Source organism: Emydura macquarii, unplaced genomic scaffold, assembly GCF_026122565.2.
Source record: "Emydura macquarii macquarii isolate MOO-44397 ecotype Brisbane River unplaced genomic scaffold, CSIRO-AGI_Emac_v2 contig_2846, whole genome shotgun sequence".
Taxonomy (NCBI): domain Eukaryota; kingdom Metazoa; phylum Chordata; order Testudines; family Chelidae; genus Emydura; species Emydura macquarii.
In genome coordinates this window covers 2,559,545-2,580,088 of record NW_027132983.1, presented here as the reverse complement: position 1 = coordinate 2,580,088, position 20,544 = coordinate 2,559,545, and the positions used below count along the sequence as shown (strand labels likewise).

The 20,544-nt window shown below is 42.0% G+C and overlaps 1 protein-coding gene across 4 annotated transcripts in view; it reads left to right on the top strand.

Moving 5' to 3' along the window:
• SFMBT1 (Scm like with four mbt domains 1) overlaps positions 1 to 20,544 on the top strand; it is a 128,619-nt gene that overhangs the window by 48,374 nt on the left and 59,701 nt on the right. For all 4 annotated transcript variants that reach the window (XM_067568099.1, XM_067568096.1, XM_067568097.1 and 1 more), the window contains exons 2-4: positions 5,934 to 6,009; positions 7,989 to 8,145; positions 18,512 to 18,606. In XM_067568099.1, the coding sequence (XP_067424200.1) occupies positions 8,118 to 8,145; positions 18,512 to 18,606 (123 nt within the window). In that variant the 5' untranslated portion in view covers positions 5,934 to 6,009; positions 7,989 to 8,117. The remainder of the gene's footprint in view (positions 1 to 5,933; positions 6,010 to 7,988; positions 8,146 to 18,511; positions 18,607 to 20,544) is intronic.

Genomic DNA, 20,544 nt, shown 5'->3' with positions numbered 1-20,544 from the left:
AACCAGTTTGGATCTGCTTGTGTTGATAACAAATGTCTTCTGCTCAGTACTCTGCTGTATACAAATCCTTTTATATTATGTGCCACCCTTCTCACCAAGGCCCATAGTGTTTCTCTTCTCTTAATAAAACATCTTTTGTTATTTGTGTATAGTAGAGTGCAGTGGTGCTCGTACACAGGAGGATTGTCAAAAGATTACTTAAGAGTTGGTTACTTGCCGTAAGCCTGAGGAACACTTGAATTGAGTTGGACCTGCAAGTACTGAGATCGGTATTCTCTGCATGATGCACTTCAGAAATATGGGCATGGCTCATGGCAATATATATTGAACATGAACACTGTGGCCTACACGCTGGCTGTCCTTGCATCTGATCTTATGCTAGCAGATCTGGGTTTAGTTCCCTGTATAGAGGCAGACATATGTATACCTCTTCTGAGAGCAGAGGAGAATTGAATATTTGAATTCCCAGTTTAACACAGATGAAGGACACCTCAAACATCCGACCTTCTGTGAAGGGTCTTCAGAAAGAGAGGCAATAGGGATACTATTTCCATACCTGGCTTTTCAGAGATCAACTTACAGTTCATTATAATACCCATTATACTACTTTGTAGGAGACCACTAGATTCCTGCTTCCCCATCATAAAATGTACATTTACAAAAATGCTCTAAGTTTGTGAACACTTCTATTTGCTCTGTGACATTGGTGCCTATAGATCTGATTTGTCATAGAAATGCATGAGTTCAGCATAATACTTCACATAGTGGGAGTCTGATGTAAACCCAAACTGACTTCTCACATTTAAATACCCTAGGCAAACAAGCTGAACATTTCTTCTATTCACTGTTGACTGGTGTTTCTTTTGATTTTTTGCTAGAGCTAGACTACTGCAGTAAAGACTTAATTAAATGGGGGAGGGGCAAAAGGATATGCATAACATATCAGTGGAGTAAGCAGTTCAGGGTGCGGGCCATCAAAAAATATGGTTGGTTCACAAACACTTTTGAATGACTAGCCTGCATCTCAAATGCTAAATTCTCTGCTTTCTGTGGATTTCAGGATTAGTGCTTCTTGCAGGGATTGGAATTCTGTTTATCTTATAAAAATGTATTCCTGTATCTCTTCAGTATGCCCTTGTTCTTAATTTAAAGCATGGATTTAACAAGCAGAAAGTAAGTAACAAAGCAACTCTGTTTGAATGTTCAACTTTCCTGGTACCATATTTCTTTAATTTCTGGTCCCTAATCTTCTATTTTTAATGGGTGACTTTCAAGATTTCTGAGCTAGAAGGGTGAGGTGTAGTTTCACCAGTGACCTTTAATGAGTCTGTGATGCTTGTGGGGAGTGAAGAGGGTCTTCTCTCAGTAGAGGGGAATACAGACCAGAACTAAGGAGTAAACTTCTTCTGTAAGCACAAAAACTAGGTCTGATACACTTCTTGGGCTTACAGTGACCAGTGCAAAGAACAAAGACACAAATGTTTAAATAAACACTGCAACTAGTAACTGTTCCAAATTAATAACAGAAAACAAACCGTTCCAGCTTCTGTTGTCTGCTTCTTCTCCATATCTATTTTTGTACTTTCTCTTTCCTGATTGCCCTTCTTACACAAACATTTTCAGTAGATGGGTACAATAGTTCAGTGAAGTCTGTTGCACTGCAATGCCCACTAAATATGCCATCATACACACTGTAAAATGATGGAACTAACATGAAAGCCAACAAAAAGAGGGCAGTTCTGAAGCTGAGCATGAAATTTATAGTAAGAAGCTCTGCCACAAAAGCTACTTTTAAACAAAATAGGTTTTTTTTTAGTCTTAACTGCTTGTGTTTTTGCCACCAAAAAAAAAGGTGACTAGTTAGTAGAGCTCTTTCATTCAGAGAAACAGTTAGTGTAAGGGCACTGGCTTTATATCTTTCTCCATTCTTCAGCAAGTCAGGGTCCACAGGTCCTGTGGTGGATCATTAGTCTTGTGTTCTGCTTTGGCAAAGCAATCCTGTCCTTTACTACCAGGGAGTATAGACTCTGGCTCTGAAGAACCCACCAGCTTGTATTTTCCTCCAGAGCTCCAAGTGCACAGTGTCAGACATGTTGCCAAGATCCAGATTTTAAATAGTTTAGATTTTGATTTATTCTTTTAATGAGGGCCTCTATCCGGGTGATCAGTCTGAATTTTAGCTTTTCCTTCTTTCTGAGGCACTGCAGACACATCATTGTTTGGGGGGGAGGGGAGAGGTGGGAAGGAGGGAGTGCTTTCCATAAGCAAAAGAATCTCTTACCAAACTAATCTTTGTTTAATTAACATGTACCTTGATTTCTTTTCTTGCTATTAGCAGTGCAGAAATAGATTCTGCATATGATGCCACTTCCTCATCCAAGAATCTGCCTCTCAGCAGTGCAACTACTTACTGCTCTATAACTATACGTTCCCCACTGTACAAACAGCAACTACCTCAGACTCCTGTCAATGGCCAGACACTTCCTCATTGTTCTCCTATCCCCTCGTTTTAAAACAATAATAGACCTCAAACACCAACCAGTTCACTTTAATTCAGCATACAACTTGCATTTCTTTTCACATTCAAGTGAGTCATCTGGCTTTAATGAAGTGTAATTGTTTTTAATGCTGCTTCCAGTTGTTGCCATCTCACTGAATGCTTCATGTGTCACAGAATGTGCAGTTATAAGCATTCTAGGAAGGTTTGTAATCCTGAAATAAGGACTGTACATTGCTATATCTAGCCTAGACATCCAAAAAAAGGATTACAGATGATGGAACAGAACCCAGCCTCTGGAAGTAGTCTGCAAAGGGATATTTTTGGGGTATTGAATTTTGTCTGCCTGTGGGTAATTCAGTTACTTTCCAGTTCTGTCCATATAAAACATCAGTGCTTCTTGCTAAATCCAGAGGACATAACTCAGACTTCAGCAGGGCAAAATTCACATTAACTTCAGTTAGAGCTGCAGATACTTGGCATCTCTTAAATAAAATAGTAGCCGATTTAGGTGCTTCCAGGTAGAAAGGCTGCATTCCAAAGCATATCAGACTGTAATGCTTAACAGCACAGTGTCTTGTGCGAAGTCACCCTATTTGGTTTGTATTGTGACAGTTTATACACACACATATTACTATCTTTTTCCAATCCCAGGAAAGATATTGGCTTACAAGAAATTATGATAAATGTATTCTGTTTGGCACTCTCCATGATAAATTAAAAATATTTTATGGTTTTTCCATGGAGTAGCCTAATTTCTTAGCATCCCCCACCACTTCAGCCATACGGAGATAAATGATTATGGTTTAGACTAAGCAGAAGCAGTGTCGCAGGAATTTGCCATTTAAATGGAATGCATTAGTATGCTAAATTTTGGTTAATATATATACTTCTGTAACTTTCTACAATTGTAAACTTCTGTGCAGGGTAAACTGATATTTGCCGAAGACTGTTTCTGAATTATCTGAATTTTAAATCTTGGCGCACAAACCCATTTCTTCTCGAAGGGTAACTTTTATATTAAAAAAAAATGTGACTACTTTGTTTTTGAGTTGTAGCGCAGAAGGAGTAGAACACACTTAAATGAAGAAATAAATAAGCCAATTGTTTGTTGGTATTAGTTTCTTTTTATTTTATATTCTGACCTGAATGGATATTAGATATAGAAGAGTATCTGCATACAACTATTTGTAGAGCCTTCTGCAGATATAAAAATGTGGATCTGCATCCACAAAAATCAATTTATATCTAAACTGCCATCCACAGTCTTTCTGTGGCATTTGCACCTGCAGCTCTGGACCCTCCAATCAGCTATTTAGAGGCGGGCTGTGCTGCAGCCGCAGCCACCACCAATCAGTTAATGGGTGGCCAGCTCCTGGGGGGCCTGCCAAACAGCTGATGGGCTGCCAGTCCCAGCCCCCAAATCTCAAAGGCGGGGGAAGGAGCTTCAAAGGCTATGAGCTGCAGACAGCTGCTTCCCCGCCTTTGAGATCCGCAGCTGATCCACCATCTGCAAAAAATGGTCCATGGATATAAAGCAGATATCTGTGGATTTGCAGGGCTCTAGCTGTTTGCACCAATTTAACTATTTCTAAAATTGCTGCAAAAACTGTAGACCAGTCCTCTCTATGGTTTTGTCTAGGCCAGCGGTTCTCAACCAGTGGTACGTGTACCACTGGTGGTACTTCGAAGAAGGCTGAGTGGTACGCAAGCTGAACCGCGCCGCCGAATCCGCCGCTGAAAGTCCATGTCGTCCCCCCCCTCCCTCTGCGCTGCTGCCGCAAAACCCCACCGCTGCCGAAAGTCCCGTACCTGACTGTACCTGACCCGAGTGATACTCGGGGGGGCGGGGAGGGGGAAAGGTTGAGAACCGCTGGTCTAGGCTATAGTTTTGAGTTGTAAATAAAGTTACCTGAGATCATTATACAGTGTCATCATACAGGTAAATCTAAACTCTCAGCAAATGGTTGTTTCAGGACACAAACACTAATGAAATGTCTAGATTCGCCATCAGAATACAGCTGGGCAGAGCAAGATAATTCTTTTTTCATGGAAGATTTTGGTACTTCCAAATCTCGGTTTGTTCCAATTCAGAATAAATACTTCTATGAAAGGAAATGGTGACCTCACTCAGAATCAGCCCACATGATGGGGGACCCCTTGATTCCAAAGTGTCTGACAGGCTGCCCCAGAGCTGTGGGCCCTGGGAGAGCTTTTTATTGGATTGTCCAGGAGACAGGCAGGCAAGCTGGCCGGAAAACAGGAAGGTTTCAGACAGAAACTTTGTTAAAACAGAACCATCTCTATGAAATATTTTGATTTAGACAAAGTGGCAAATTCTGATGGAAAAACTTGGATCTGAATTTTTCCGATCAGTTCTAATTCACAATGATGTTAATGTGATCTAGTTGACAATTAACTCAAGATAAAACATGGCTAAAATTATAGCTGATGTAAAGCTTATCAGTCCCGCTCAGACTTAATGTTTATAATGACAATCCCATGGAAAATATCCTTCATTTATAGATGTCAAGGCTGCAAGTCTCCTATGTCTTGTTTAATACATATATATTTGCTAACTCTGGGATTTTCTTAAGTGTAGCACCTTAAAAGGCTTAATTTGTGATACTCAGGATCTTGATTGAAGTCAGTTTTACTGTTTCTTTTTGATAGTCAGTTTCCCTTGTTTGTATGGGTCTTTCACCCAGTAGTACAGAAAAAAGACAAATTTTTAAAATTAATTGTAAGGATGGATGGGGGCTATCTATGGGGCAGATATAGACTTTCCAATTCGCACAATGTTGTGAGTTTTTGTGGGGTTTGGTGTTTTTTCCTTAAAGCCCCAGCTTCTGGAGGTATGTGATTAGGTGAGAGTCTGAGCTTTCTTTCATTAAGTTTCTAATACTCATGGTTGCACAGAATCAAGTGCACCCTAAAAACTCAAACCGAAAGGCACATAAAAAGTACCCCCACATGTATTTTTTAAAATATTTCTGAATTATTAGCCAATCCTGTTCTTTGGATTTGTATACATTTTGGATGCTGGGGTTTTCACAATATTTGATGTACTGCTGGAAATGGCTTGTAGAAGGACACACGAATGTGAAAGTTTCTGCAGTTTTTGGTACCTGCTATAGTTATAAGCTTATTAGTGAAACTGAGAACTTAGTGAGGAAAAAAAATATTTTTCAGTTTATTTTGTGCATTGAGAACACTGTGTAACCAGTCTCACTCTTTGGTTGATTCACTTCCTGAATTACATGAATGTTTTACTGTCTGGGATGGGTGTTAAGGTTCTGGCTGCTTTATCCAACCTCTATCACTTTGCTGGTTTTTCAGGATTAAAATGAGTTTTTTCTTTATAACTGACGCATCTGCAAGTTTTTTGTCCACCTCTTTTAAAGAGTCATTCTTAATACTGTGCTTTATTTCATAGTTCCTTTTTAGATGGAAAAAGTGGCAGCTTGATTCTTCAATTAACTGTAGTCTCATTTGTTCTTGCTACGAAGCAGGCAAGTATGTCAACCAGTTCATGAATTGAGCTCCAGTGCAACAAATTACTTGTTTTACATGCTTAAGTACTATTCATGTGAGTCTTAAGCTCCTGCTTAAATGCTTTGCTGAAAATGGCAAACCTTGGTGAACAAATGATCAAAGTTTATAGCTAATTGGGAGCTGTATCCCTTGGGAGTTTTTCACATACAGCAAAATGTGGTGCATGTTGTGTATTATACAGTAATTTGAAGCAGTAACTTGCTGCCTGACCATCGTGTGCTTAAGTGTGTAGCTATCCTTACAGTTTCTCCATGAGCAACGCTTGACAGAGGGCAATTAGTAAAGGCAGTGATTTGATGTGCAAAAGTCACTTCAAGTAATTGATGTAAGTGGATTTGCACTCACTTATGCTAGTGGGAAACTTGGCCCTTATAATTTTAATCTAGCTAAACTAGATAGTGATGTGTTTTGGTGGCAGTTTGGACAGTCTGATCACAGTTCACTGGTGATTATTGAAAGGACTTCAATTTACCTAGCAAGAAACACTTCACTCTGTTTACAGAGGAAAATAGAATTATGCTCATGACATTAGAACTTGGGTAATTATTGGCCATCTTCCACGAGGATTTTACATGGAGTGCATTTGTGAGGTGAGACAAAAATGTATCATGTCTTGAGAACCTTGACACCTGTCTCTTCAGAAGTTAGTATTTATTGGATGGCTTCCCAGTCACTGATAAACAACACAGTAATACTCTAGACTTTGGGAGTGGTAATCTAGGCTTGTTTTTAAAAATCACCTAAATTTAAGGCCTAAAATATGAGTACACTTTAAGTACCCTAGAAGAAGAATAAAATATATTAACTTTCTATGCACAGAGCTGAGCAGATCTGTTTCAGTACAGCAGATGCCTCTCAAATTAATATCTTAAAGTAACATTTTTTAAGCACCACAAGGTGAAATAATAATAAAATGCACTGTTGAAGAAATACCATAAAATATAAGGGACCTGGTAAAAGAATGTAAATGAAAAGGCAATTAAGTATTCCATCATGGTGCATAGAAATGTAACATTTTTTTTTCATTTGGATAAAAAGGCACAATATTCAGATAATAGACAGACCTAATAGGTGATTGGCAGCAAAATAGCTTTGCTTTTTTATTTCTGTTGAACCTGTTCTAAAGTAAGGAAGTGACTGCGGTCACTGAGGTCTTCAGGAGTTAATATGATGTTAAACAAAAACTGTTTGAAGTGACAGAAGACTAGCATTACAGAATCCCTTGAAGATTTACGAAAGGTGTGTTGCTAAATGTTCAAAATGAATTAAATGGACATACAGTGGGCCAGATTCTGATCTCAGTTACACTGACTTAATAGCGTTACTTGACCATGTCACTTGTGTAGTTGTGATCATAGGGAGGAAGGATGATCCAGTGATAAGACACTGACCTGAGACTTGGGACACGTGTGTTCAAGTCCCTGCTCTGCAACAGACTTCCTATGTGACCTTGGGCAAGTCACTTAGCCCTCCCGGTCTCCTGTCCGTAAAATGGGCATAGAGTTGAGGTGGCTGGTTGTCTAGGTATCAAAGCCAAGAAATTGACAGAAGTTGGCCCTGCCCAGCCTTTCTGTTGGAAACAGGAGATGAGGAGGAGGTGTTAAGGTACATTGCAGGTGTGATATGTACTGTGTGATAAACAATTATAGTTTAAAAAAAAAAATCTATGCTGCTAGTTCATATCTCTTGCTCAGTCCCATACCACATACCACTGTCTGGGCTCTATCATATTGTTGCAGCACAGATTCATGAGGTCAAACTGGTCCTACTTATGAGAAAAACAAAGACCACTATCTGAAAAGATATATTAAAGTGAACAATCCCCCTTCTGTTGTCCCTCAGCAGTAAGCCAAACACTGTTTTGCATCTGAAAAAAGTGGATTTTTTTTTTTTTAAAGCTTTTCAGCTTCCTTTTTTTTTTTTTTTTTTTTTTTAGTGTTCTTGCTTGAACTCCCTGGATGTCTGTAGAAGCAAAGGTGGGAAACAGCACATGAGCACCAGGCAGTGACAGGGTTGGCACCCAAGACTTCCTGCAACTGAGCGTTATTGCTGGATTGCTGTGGAAATGAATGGAGAACAGCAGCATGATGCAGGTAGTACCACTGCTGAACCCAGGGGTAGAAGTTCTGTCTGCTCAGAGACATGACAGACAAACTGAACTGGATCAGCAGATGAGTGCAGATGTTTTTAATAAAAGTGCATGACACTGATTTTTGTGTATATGGGAGTAGCTCCATATTGCCATTACTATGGGCTCGATTCTGATTGCCTTGCTCATGTCCAGTAGGTCCTTCCTCCGCAAATAGTACCAAGGAAACAGTAATCTAGCCCTATGTTAGTAACTGATATTTTTAAAAGTGAGCTTTTCCCTTACATTGTAAATATGGGTTAGTCACACATGTTGCTTCTATTTAGAACAGGGGAAGGTCATCTGGGGTAGGAGAGTGAAAAGGGCAGAAGAATTAGTTAAAAATATTTTGTGCACTTAAAACAGTCTGCAAATATAAACTGCATCTCAACACCCTTGTGAAGTAAGTCACAATTATTCCATGTTTACCCTTGTATAACCTGAGCTACAAAGGTTGTGTGATATGGTTCAGTCACTCATTACTCTTCCTTCAAACTCCCCTCTGCTGTGATGCCTACAAAAAACCAGCCTACAAAAAATGACAGTGGTTAGGCCGCTGGTGTGCTGAGACCATTGCCTATCACATAGACCAATATTGTCTCGTTTCTTTGTACTCCTCCATCTGTCTCTTGTCTTGTACTTGGGCTGTGTCCACATTATGACTTGTTGCAGCACTGTAGCTATGCTGGCATAACACCATAGCGTAGACAGCCTATAGTGATGGAAGGGGTTTTTCCATTGCTGTAGGAACACTGCCTCTCTGAGTGTCGGTAGCTAGATTGATGGAATACTGCTGCCATCAACCTAGCCGCTTCTACACCAAGAGATAGCTCAGCGGATTTTTCATTCTCCTGAGCACTGTAGCTAGGTCAACCTAAGTTTTTAATGCAAACCAGGCCTTAAATTGTTAGTACTTTGGGGCCAGGACTATCCTTTTATTCTGTCTTTGTACATTACCTGGCACAATGCGGGCCTGGTGCTTGACTGGGGCTTCTAGGAGCTATGGTAATACAATAAGAGCTTTGGGTAGTCTTTAGTCTTGATTTCTAGTCCCCCAGTCATATCACTGGACAAGGCTATCTTCCAAATATCACTTTGGTTAATGGAAAAGTACCCCAAAATATTTCCCCTCTACCATTGCTATTTGTAGTTTCCTACATCACCTTAGGAAAGTATAATTACTACCACAATTACTGTAGCAGCAATGCAAAAAAAATTACTACATACAATGCATGCAAAAAATGTTTTACCTGACCACTGAAATATGATCTCTGAGAAATAATCACAGCTAGCTTGCTGCCAACCTTGTTCCCTTGGCAGTGTACTCAGATGAGTGAAAAAGAGCAATACAGAAATGAGATAAGTGTTACCAGGCGTATACAAACCAGTTTTACAGTAGCAGCCAGTGATTTCTAAAGCACTTGCATAAATTAGTGCCTGGTGGTGCAAAAAAGAGAGGTATAAAAACAGTTTATCTGACTGAGAAGATCATAACAAATGTTAAGGTTGTACACACGTTTTTAAAAACCTCACATATCTGTGCACTAAAGCACGTACTGGATTTTAATTTTGCAAAAGAGTTCCATTAGCCTCTACTACTTACGGAATATCTGTAAAGAGTTCACTGTTCTTCCAGTGCTTACTCATGTCAATTCCATGTTAGGTATGTGTGTGCCCTCTTGCATGGCTGTTGGAGATTTTTTGCCTTAGTAGTATCTGTAGGGCCGGCTTTGGTGCCCTCCGGGGCCCCGTGCTCATGCCGCGATATATGTGGTACTGCTGGCCCTGCACCCCCTCAGTTTCTTGTTTCCGCCTGTGACGGTTATTGGAATGGCTTTCTCTCTTGCATTAGCAAGTGCCTAGTGGTTCTTTCATTGCTAGTTATTGATCGTTCTTGTAAATAGTTTCATTGGCTAGTAACTTAGAGATAGTAGTCCCGTCAGTGACGTTCGCCTAGCGATGGGGCATGCACCAGTCCCTAGACTTCAAACCATGTTCTGTTTGCCACAAGCCCTTCCCACCTAATGACCGTTACAACAGTAGCTTAGTGTTTAGGGGAAACACACGTGAGGGATAAGTGCAGGATTTGCAAAGGTTTCAGGCCACGAACTAAGAAAGACAGAGACATTCACCCTGAAAGCCCCGTTAATGGAGGCAGCGCTCAGACTGGTCTCAGAACCCTCCCACTTGGACTCTGTGCCGAGTATTTCAGCGTTGGAGCAGAGCGCCCGACTGGCACAGAGCTCTTCTCAACACCCTTCACTGGTGCCGAAGAAGCAGCAAAAGAAAGCACGCTGATCAAGGCCGTTCTCCCATGCCAAAGAGGGATGAGAAGGTGGGGTCAGGCAAATGACCTGCGTTCGACCAATCACCTGCCCCGGAGCAGCTAGAGCCAGCCTCTCCTCCCAGTGATGAAAGCCCTCTGAGAGAGCCACCTGCGACTGCTGGGAGTGGAAGGGGGCCCCTCCGCCTAACGGTGCCCTTGACACTGGAGGCCTTTCAAGTGACCAGGGACTTGATGGCCCTCCCGGTGCCTCCCACTCCACTGGCCTTACCCTTGGCACCGAAGCCGGTAAAGGCACCTGTCTCCAGAGGTAAACTTGCTATGGGGCCACCGCAGTAGTCAGTCAACCAACGCCGTTCCTCATCTCGGCACCGGTCCACAGCCCCTCGGCTGAGATGACCGGTGCCGCATCGAAGGTCTCCGCTGTCTCAACCCTGGCACTGTGCTCCTGTTTCAGACCTGGAGGAGAGACTCACCGGCTATGTATCACCGATCTCAGTCTCCCCAGTACTGCTCATCGCCCTCCCGGCACCGGTCTCCAGTAGCATGGTGACCGTCACCGGACCACCTGGCACCAATCCCGGCATCATGCGGCCCAACACCTCATCGCACGTTGCTGTCTCGGCACCACTTCCCTCCAATGTGGCACTGCTGAGAAGAATCCCATTACCGATCACCATCTCCCCAGCACCGCTTCCCAGTTCCTCGCTGCAGCTGACAGGAGGAGCCATTGTTGGCTCCATCTTGGTCCCCAAGGATGGAACTGTCCTTGGAGTTGGAGGGAGAGCCCACTTACCGGCCTCAAAAGTGAAGCGCAGTGGGCATACCTCCTTTCCGTGCCAGCCCAGCAGCGGGTGCCCAGCCTCAAGGACAATGGCCTGTCCAGTGGCCATACTGGAATCCATGGGGGATCCCAGTGGCACCAGAACCCTTCTTGTTCCAGTCCTCTGTAGCCGCATCCAGAAAACAATCCGCGGCACTGACCAACCCAGTGTGGGATCCGGACTTGGGATCCGAGACCTGGAGATAAAGACAGCTCCCCTTGCAGAGGAAGAGGCACCACTCCTCTCCTGGCGTTATCAGCCTCTTCATCCCCGGACAAGGCAGTGGCTGGCCTGGCTCTCCCAGTACTGCCAGATGATTTTTGGGCCCACCAAGAACTCCTTAAAAGGATCGTGTCCAACCTGGGCTTGGAGGCTGAGGAGCTCACAGAGCCTATGTATGCCCCTTTTGACATCCTGGCAGCTGTGGCACCAGCTAAAGTCGCATTGCTGGTGCACAAAGGGGCGCTGAAGGTTATCAAAGACCTTTGGCAGACCCCATCCTCCCTGCAGCCAATATCCAAAAGGGCAAAGAAGAAATTATGTTCCGGCCAAGGGATATGAATACCTATTCTCCCACCCACTCCCTGGATCCCTGGTCATGGCTGCTGTGAATGAGTGGGATAGGCAGGGTCAGGCAAGTTCAATGGCTAAGAAGCTGGACTTGTTTGGAAGAGAGATTTATTCCACAGCCAGTCTTCAGGTTAGAATCTCCAAGTAGCAGGCATTGCTGGGGAGATAGTTACACATTTTGGATTCTGTAGCCAAATTCAAGTTCTCCCTGCCACAGGACACCAGGCAGGAGTTTGTATGTCCTTTTTGGAGGATAGCAAGACTGGCTAGAGCCTCCCTCCAACTGGCACTGGACACTGCTGATTCTGCAGCCAGGTCAATGGCCTTGGCGGGATCTATGTGGTGGTGTTCCTGGTTGCAATCCTCGTGATTGTGTCAGGAGGTGCCGCAATCTATACAGGACCTCCCATTTGAAGGGAATGCCCTAATTTTGGAGCAAACTGATACCAGGCTTCATAGCCTGAAAGACTCCAGGGCCACTCTGATCCCTTGCCCTGTATAACTGCGGGCATCTAGGAGACCGTTTTGGCCGCCTCAGCCATCACCTAGTTATTCGGGTCAGCCGTGGCAAGGAACCTATAAGAGAAGGGACAGAGATAAAGGGTTTAAACGCCACCATCCCACTTCTTTCTCCTCTGCTGCCCAGTTGGGGCCTGCGCGCTCTCAGGGTGGCCCACAGTAGGTGTTATGAGGGTGCACCTGAAGATGGCACCCCAGACTGGCCTCAGGATCCATCTCCCCTGTTTATTTTTGAATAAACTGTTCCTCTTCCTTTTCACATGGGCCCAGATTACATTGGACTGTTGGGTCCTCAATACCATATCAGGCTACACCCTGCAGTTTTTTTTCTGTTCCCCGCTTCCACTCTCCTTCCCTCTCCCTCTTCAGGGACCCTTCTCATGAGCAACTTCTTGTTCAGAAGGTGGAAACCCTCCTACGAGTAGGGGCTGTGGAGAAAGTTCCTCAAGACATGAGAAGGAAAGGATTTTACTCCTGATACTTGCTTATACCAAAGGAGGCTCAGACCCATCCTGGACTTCCGTCACCTCAACAGATACCTCAAGAAATTGAAGTTCCACATGGTTTCCCTAGCCTCCATCATCCCTTCTCTGGATCCAGGGACTGGTATGCTGCCCTCGTCTTAAAGGATGCATATTTCCATTTTCTGAGGCCACAGAAAATGTCTCTGGTTTGCAGTGGGCCAACGACTCTACCAGTTCATGGTTCTGTCCTTTGGTCTCTCTTCCTCCTGCTCAGCGCCTCCTGTGATCCTGACCCCTGCATGTTGTGGAGGGCCTGGCCAGTCCCACCCCGAGGCAGGGACCCAGGGGCCTGCCCCTCCCTCCCCCTCCTTTGGTATGCCACTGATAAGATGTAGGCTGCTGCAATATAAAAATACATGTGACAGATTTTTATTGGGACCTAATCTTCTTCTCCTTTGACTTGTTTAATTTCTCTTCTGTGTGACTTTTAAATTGCTTTCTCCAATACCTTTCCTCCTTTAAGATAACTGAAAATAGCACAAGGGCTATTTTCTTTCCTACCAACTCTTTTTTCCAGTGTGAGCATGTGGACGGTTTTCAGAGGGATAGAATGCTCTCCGACGCCACAGAAGGAAAAGACTGTGTCTACTCTTGTCACTTTTTGTCTTCCAGCTACCAGAGTCCCAACCTGACTTCACTTAATCATGGCCAAACTGGTGATACTGATCAGGGATTAACTGTAGTTAAAACTAGGTTAAAAAACCTGATAATCTTATAATCTTGGTTTCAGACTGTGAGAGTTTGAAGTTAGCCTTAATTGCAGGTCTTGCATAGTGTAGTACAATGTACTTAACCATCTCTGTGTGACAGTCTTAAAACTAAACATTAAATATACATGGAAATTATTGGCAGTAAGAGTTAACATGAGGCCAAAGACCATATTTAAAGCCGAACACCCATAGTTGAACTCGTTCTTTGGGAACATGTGAATGAACCTTTAGTTTCACATTTCACCACCTTGTTTACATATTAGCAGTGTCAAGTGGTGGAATTCAGTACTCTTATCTTCCTGTTTTATCGTGGGATGAATAGTCTAACAGATGGCAGAATTAATGTGGAAACATTTGATGTTGAACACGGCACTAACGCAAATAGTTCTGGGTAGTAAGTGGTATACAGTAGAACTGTGCTGATTTGACACTACTAATCCACACACATAATTTAGCCACAAAAAAGGTGTCTTTTCCCACTTCTTTTCCGAATTCCTGAAATGTAAGCTCTAAAACCAGTTAGGCATTGCAATGCTGAGTGTGGCCATGCCTAAATGCCTTTAAAAATGGGGCCTTTTTGATTATCAAAATCCAGTTTTTCACAGTTGGTATCACTCATTAGTACAAATAAATAAGACTGTTGTATTGTTTGAATTTAAACTGATTAGCACATTAAATAATTAATCCACAAGGCCCTTCAGAAATGCCAATTCGGTTCAACTGGCCTTATATATATATATCCTGGTGTTTTCTAAATTCCAGTAACAGCACTGTGTGGGATTTGGAACTTGCAACATGCTCCAACTGACTAGAGCAAAAGATGTAATTTAAATGGGGCCCTACTCAGTCATAACTACCATCCCAAGAAACAAAACACTAATTGGATGCTGACATTTGACTGTTTCCGGTTATTTTAAGCCTTCATAGTTGGACAGACTTCTGCCAAACTTACTAAATATTGCTGAACTCTCAGAAATCAAATGTAGAAATTAAGATTTGTTCACTGAACATATTCACGCATATAATCGATCAGTTGCGGGGATGGTAAGTTATGTTTCTCCCCGTTTAACATAAGGCAGCATTTTAGTGTGGGGGCATTGCTTAATAAGCTTTTCATGTTTTAAACAGTTACAGTAAATTAACTGAAAATTTGAGCGCTGTAGAAAGATAGTACATGAGTATGAGATTTGCCACCTGGCACACTAGAGTTTAAAGCATTACAATATTAAAGATTTAGCTATAAAAATTGAAGGGAAGGCATTGAACTCACTTCCACAAAAGTGAGAGTATAAGTTTTGTAATTATGTTCCAAAAGTCAGTTTCAGTATTTTTTGTGCCTGTTACACATTTCTGAAAGTGGTGATTTACATAATGTAGAAGATATTGGCCCATCACAACTGTAGTAGAAAACCAGAACCTAACAGCTCATATACATCTCAGAGCAGACTGTAGATAAGATGAGCAAAGTAAAATAAAGACAACTGTCGGTTCCAGTGCATTCAGAACTGTTTCTGACAGCACTGTAATTGTGGGCATTCGATACCTAGAAAAGCAGGAAGGCAAACACTGCTCCTGGAGTTCCTTGTAGCAGTTAGGTGGCAACATAAGCTACTAATTGACCCTGTTAGTGTGTTAAGTGACCTCTGCCCCTTAGGGAGTTATCTGATGATGATCATTATTGAAGACTTGGTGCTGCAAGCAGTTCAGCAATGAGTTTAATGCGGCTGCATATTCTCAAAACCAATCTACTATTCCCATATTAAACCACTTTATTTTCTAAATGGCTAATATACTCCAAGCAATCAGTTTGTTTTAGATCTGTTTTCAAATGGAAGCCATTGCCTCGAGATTTCAACCAGTGCCTTCAAAGTAAAGACCCATTTGTGACAAACTAGGGAATAATTGGATAATTTTAATGAATATTTTTCAGGCCTCTGTTTGGTTATGAAAGGTTCTTTGCTCTGTAGTTAAATCAAAGGAAGCTGCAGATGGAGAAATTCACAGGCAAGCTCCAGTGCGCACATGCCATTAAGATAAGTGACTGGGCTGCTGAAGGGGAAGAAGCTGACTCCATGTAGGCTAGAATGTTTTCCTCTTCCCAAGACTAAGTCTGGATCCAAAGGAATTCTAAACTCTCAAAGACTCGGGGAGAGGGAAGTGTTTGGGGTGAACTTGGAGATGCTACCTACTGTGTCAGTGAACAGCTGACTGGAAACAAAACTCACACAGACAAACAGATATAATGATGCTGTGGGCAGGTGCTGTCTGCTTTCCCCAGCTGTATGTGCTTTGTACCTTTTGAGGGATTAATGAATAATGCTTTGTTTTGCAGATGTTTCTGTATCACTGCAAACATATGCTCTCATAGTCTCCTTCAGTGAAACTTGTTCAGATACCAAAACTGAGTTGGACCTATCTTATAACAGGGTTGGGAATTAGCTGTACCCAGAGATCCAGTCTGAGTAGTTGGGCCCCATGGTTCCACCCAAAATGGGGTGTAGGAAGCCAGGCCTGTCACCTACAGGTTCACCCGGGAACCATGACACCATTTCCACACTGAGTTCATATTCATTGTCTGAGCATTTTGAATTCTAAAGCTTCTCGAGGGCCAATATGACCAGCTTATGATTATTTCCAACTATCCAAATCAGATTGGAAGCAGGTATGTATTGCCATCAACAAATAAGTGCAATCAACAAATGCGTTGTCTTCTAAGCCTGGAAGAAATCTCACTTCCTAGCGCTGTAGAACACCTAGCACTAAAGTACTTTAAAACAAAGGATCACCCTCTCAACATCTCCCATAACACTATCCCCCAGTTCAGAAAAAAGGAACCTACATAGTGAGACTGAAGACTTTGTTTTTGTTTCAATTTACATACATAAATTAAAGCTTTTCGTTTTGGACAAACCTGTCTTTTTTTCCCTGTGACTTATCTTGCATGGTGTATTGCTTGAAACCACTTTTTTTTCTCTCTCTCTCTCTCCTTGGTCTTTACACATTTACATTTCCTTGGTACTTCTCCCTCCCCTGGCCCCTTCACTCACTGTTTACACAATCAGTATTCATTTCAGTCTTCTTATCTTTCCTTTCAAGATCGTTCATCACTTGACTTGCTACCTTCTGAATACCTTTAACTTAACATCATTGAGGCTTGATGTGTCTAGAATTCTATGTCTTGTTCTAAGTGCCTGTGTCAATATGAACTCTGCTTTGCCAAAGATGTGAACAGCCTGCACCTAAATAGAACACTCCAGATCTTCTCCTGCGTGAAGTGTACCGTTGTTGTTTGCAGTGTTGTTGTAGCTGTGTTGGTCCCAGAGTATCAGAAAGACAAGGTAGGTGAGGTAATATCTTTTATTGGACCAACTTCTGTTGGTGAAAGAGAAACTCTTATGCTTGTACAAAACTCTTCTTCAGGTCAGCTCTGTGTAAGCTTGAAAGCTTGTCTCAGAAGTTGGTCCAGTAAAAGATTATTACCTCACCCACCTTGTCTCTCTGAGGCATACCAAACCGTCCAACTATAAGTGTCCTTCACTTTGAGGGCTTGTCCACACTCAGGAAAATTAAGACAGACTAACTATGCTGTGAATTTAAAATCCCTTCCATTTGGAAGTAAAAGTGGCCTTAGTTTGCAAACCATGCTTGCTCGTTTCCCATTTTAGTGCTGCAGCTATGCTTGAATCCAGCTCCATGTACTTCACACTGTGCCCTTCCATGTCTGTTACTATACCCTAGAAAAGTTTAAAGTGTTAGACTAGCATCACTCAGGTGGACGGAATGTCCAGCCATCCAACAATCTTTTGGAATTCTCTTAGGTACTGCAGTACTGCCTCTCTAATGTCCTATAGAAAGAGCCAGTAACCTCCCTTCTCCATGAGGCCTTGTGCATGCAGCCCAGAATCAAATTACGTATGCATACTTTTTTGTGTGAATTTTCATCTGGTTTTGCAGTCTGTAAACTGTTGTTGGTGCTTTAGAAATGTGTAATAGTTTGAAAGTGGTAATCATAAGAGTACAAACTGTAAACATAACTATATAAATGAATGAATATCCATGTTTCGGTTATTTCCTTCCCCAGGCTTTTTTATAGGGTCAAGCTCCTTTTACATTCTTGGTATTTTTAACTAGAGTTGGCCTAAATATATCCCATTAATTGAAGGAAGAAGTTTGAGTAATTATCATTTTATTATTTGCACAGATCCATTTGAAAATATATTGTCCTTGCTCGTGTTTATAAATGATGCCTTTTTTGCCTACGTGCCCAATCACTGATAAAGATGTTGTACAAAATCAGACAGAACACTGATCCCAGGAGCATTTCACACTTTGCTTTACCCTTTTATGGCCTGTATATCATTTTCCAGCTAGTTTTCAGTCCATCTGACAGTGCTCATATCAAAGCCCATGATTGAATCCCTGCCAAATCAGATTTCATGAAACACCTCATCAGATGCTTTGTAAAGTCCAGTTGCACAGTGCCTACTGCAGCCCCTTTGCTTATTAGTGTTGCGATACAAAAATCAAGCTTGTTTAGGATCCCTTTAATTTTACCCTCTTGTCTACTCCATTTGTAAACTTACTGAACTGCTAGCAATTTTCTAGGCAAGTTTATTAGCTAATTAATTAGATCTTTTTATCAGTCCGTCTTTAAAGGCACACTACTATTACTGATTTTCTTGCAATTTACAGGTTACTTTTCACTGGGCACCAACTGGTCACCATTTGATCTTTCCACTAATGCATTCACAACAGAAACTGTTAAAAGGTGTTGGATGAAGAGAAACCAAAAATATATTTAGAGTTTAGTGGTTAAAGTAGTAAATCAAGTAACAGACTCTCCCAGAGAGGTACTACATCCACGTCAAATATTAGACTGAGGTTGTTTGTTCTATTCTAGATGCTGGATCTGGTGTGGAAGAAGCAGAATTCAATTGGGATGAGTATCTAGAAGACACTGGAGCAATTGCAGCCCCCCATGGATCTTTTAAACATGTAAAAATTCTTTGTTTTTTCTCAACTCCCTCCTTCTCTGCCTTTTTTTACCCTCCCTCTTCCTCTCCACCCCTCCTTCCCTCCCCCCCCCAACATCCTGAATGTTAAAGGTTTCTTTGCGCTAGGACCCCTGCAGAGCTGTCAGACCTAGAAGACTTGTTGATCACACACATTTGAGAGTAGTGGGGAGTGCTTTTTTTTTTTTTTTTCTTTCCCCTGGTCTTTGAATTTTCCTATCTCCTTGGTTATCAGGAGGTAACCTGATCCCCAGGTGGTAGTAATGAAAGATCTGGAATCTCCTGAGCACTTCAGTATTAACTATGGATCTGAGCACCTTCTGTGATAGTGTGTCCCTTTTGCTTTTGTTTTGTCCCAGTCCCTTTATTTCCCTATGCAGTGTGCCAGTGAATTTTCCTTGCTGTAAGAACTGCACTAAGAGAGCTATATTCTGGAAAGTAGGCACTGCAGTTCTTGGGGTGCAAAGTATTTGCAACAGACCCAGGTGTGCTCTGAAGGGAAAGGTTTAATGATGGACTGCAAAGGAGTTGGCAGAAAATATTACTAGTATTATGTGATGCTTTATAAATACTCTCTAGATTACAGTAAAGGGTCTATGAGGGTTCAGGAAGAGGACGCTTGGGTTCTTCTCTCTTGATTTCCTGGTGACTATGAAAAAATCATTTACAGCAGATCCTGGTGTTGGATGTGGTTACACTTTCCCACATTGTTGTTGGACTCTGAGGTGTGTAGAGCCTGTGTATCTGGCCCTGAATGGAGCATCAGTGCAGGTGTACAGACTCCTATGCCAACCACTCCCTGCTGCCAGCACAGGAAACTTAGCCAGAGGAGAGCCACCCCTTTCAATGCCACTCCATTATCTGGAGGCAGTTTTGATCCCTTATGCAACTTAGAGCAGTCCTTTGGTTGTTCTTTTATGCCTGGGGATTGGCCCTACACACAGCTGGCCTGGAATTGGGGAAATGCAGATGGAAAGCTTTACATGACCTTTGCATCTACCTGCCACCTAATGCTCTTCTCCCTCCTTTGTGCTGTGTGCTTCATGGCCGTAGGCCAAGGATCTGACCCTTAATCTCTTTATTCCTGTTTCCTCACCTATAAAATAAGAATATTTACCTGCCTACTAAGATTGTTGAGACTCTGTTCGTGAATAAGGCTGGTCAAAAAGCTAGGGAAAATTTTAATTAAAAGTTTGTAGAATTCCCCCCACCCCTCTTTGTTCAAATGTTGACAACTTTTGATCGGTTGTATTAATGGAGATTCACAAAGTCATTTGAGACCTCAAGACAAGTAAATAGGTGATGAAGAAGTGTGAAATACTAGAAAACATATTAAAATTCAGATCACACTTTCTTGTAGCTTTTTTTTTCTTTACAGTATAGTTTTTTAGACTTTGCATAGGCTATTCTGTATGTTTTATAAACAACACTTACCAGTCAAATGGCCAAATAAGAACTGAAAACTTGAACTACGATTTTAATTTTTAATTTCTAGCGTATTAGATTTATAGCATGAACAGAGTTTATCGAGGGTTGCAGTACTGATTCAATCCAAGTTAGAAGAGCACACTTTCTGTAGGACTGAGCTTGATATGGGATTAGGCCCTTGGTACTCTGACAGATATTGGAAGTGGATTTTGTTAATGATCTGAGGTACATCCTATTTATTAGATCTTTGTTATGGGATTCAATACTTTTAACTGGGTGATTTTTGATGTCAGGAGTCAGTGTAGAGCTGAGTCAGTAAATGTAGCAACATTATGTTGACTGTCCATGCATCTTGGTGTTCATTAATGAGGGCATATGCTTGCAACATTTTTTTTTAAGGCCATGGTTATGATTCAAATGTTCTGACATATCAGTATTGGTCAGAGGTGAGAAGAGGTGTGATCCCCTGACCAGTATAGCTCTGCTGGCAAAA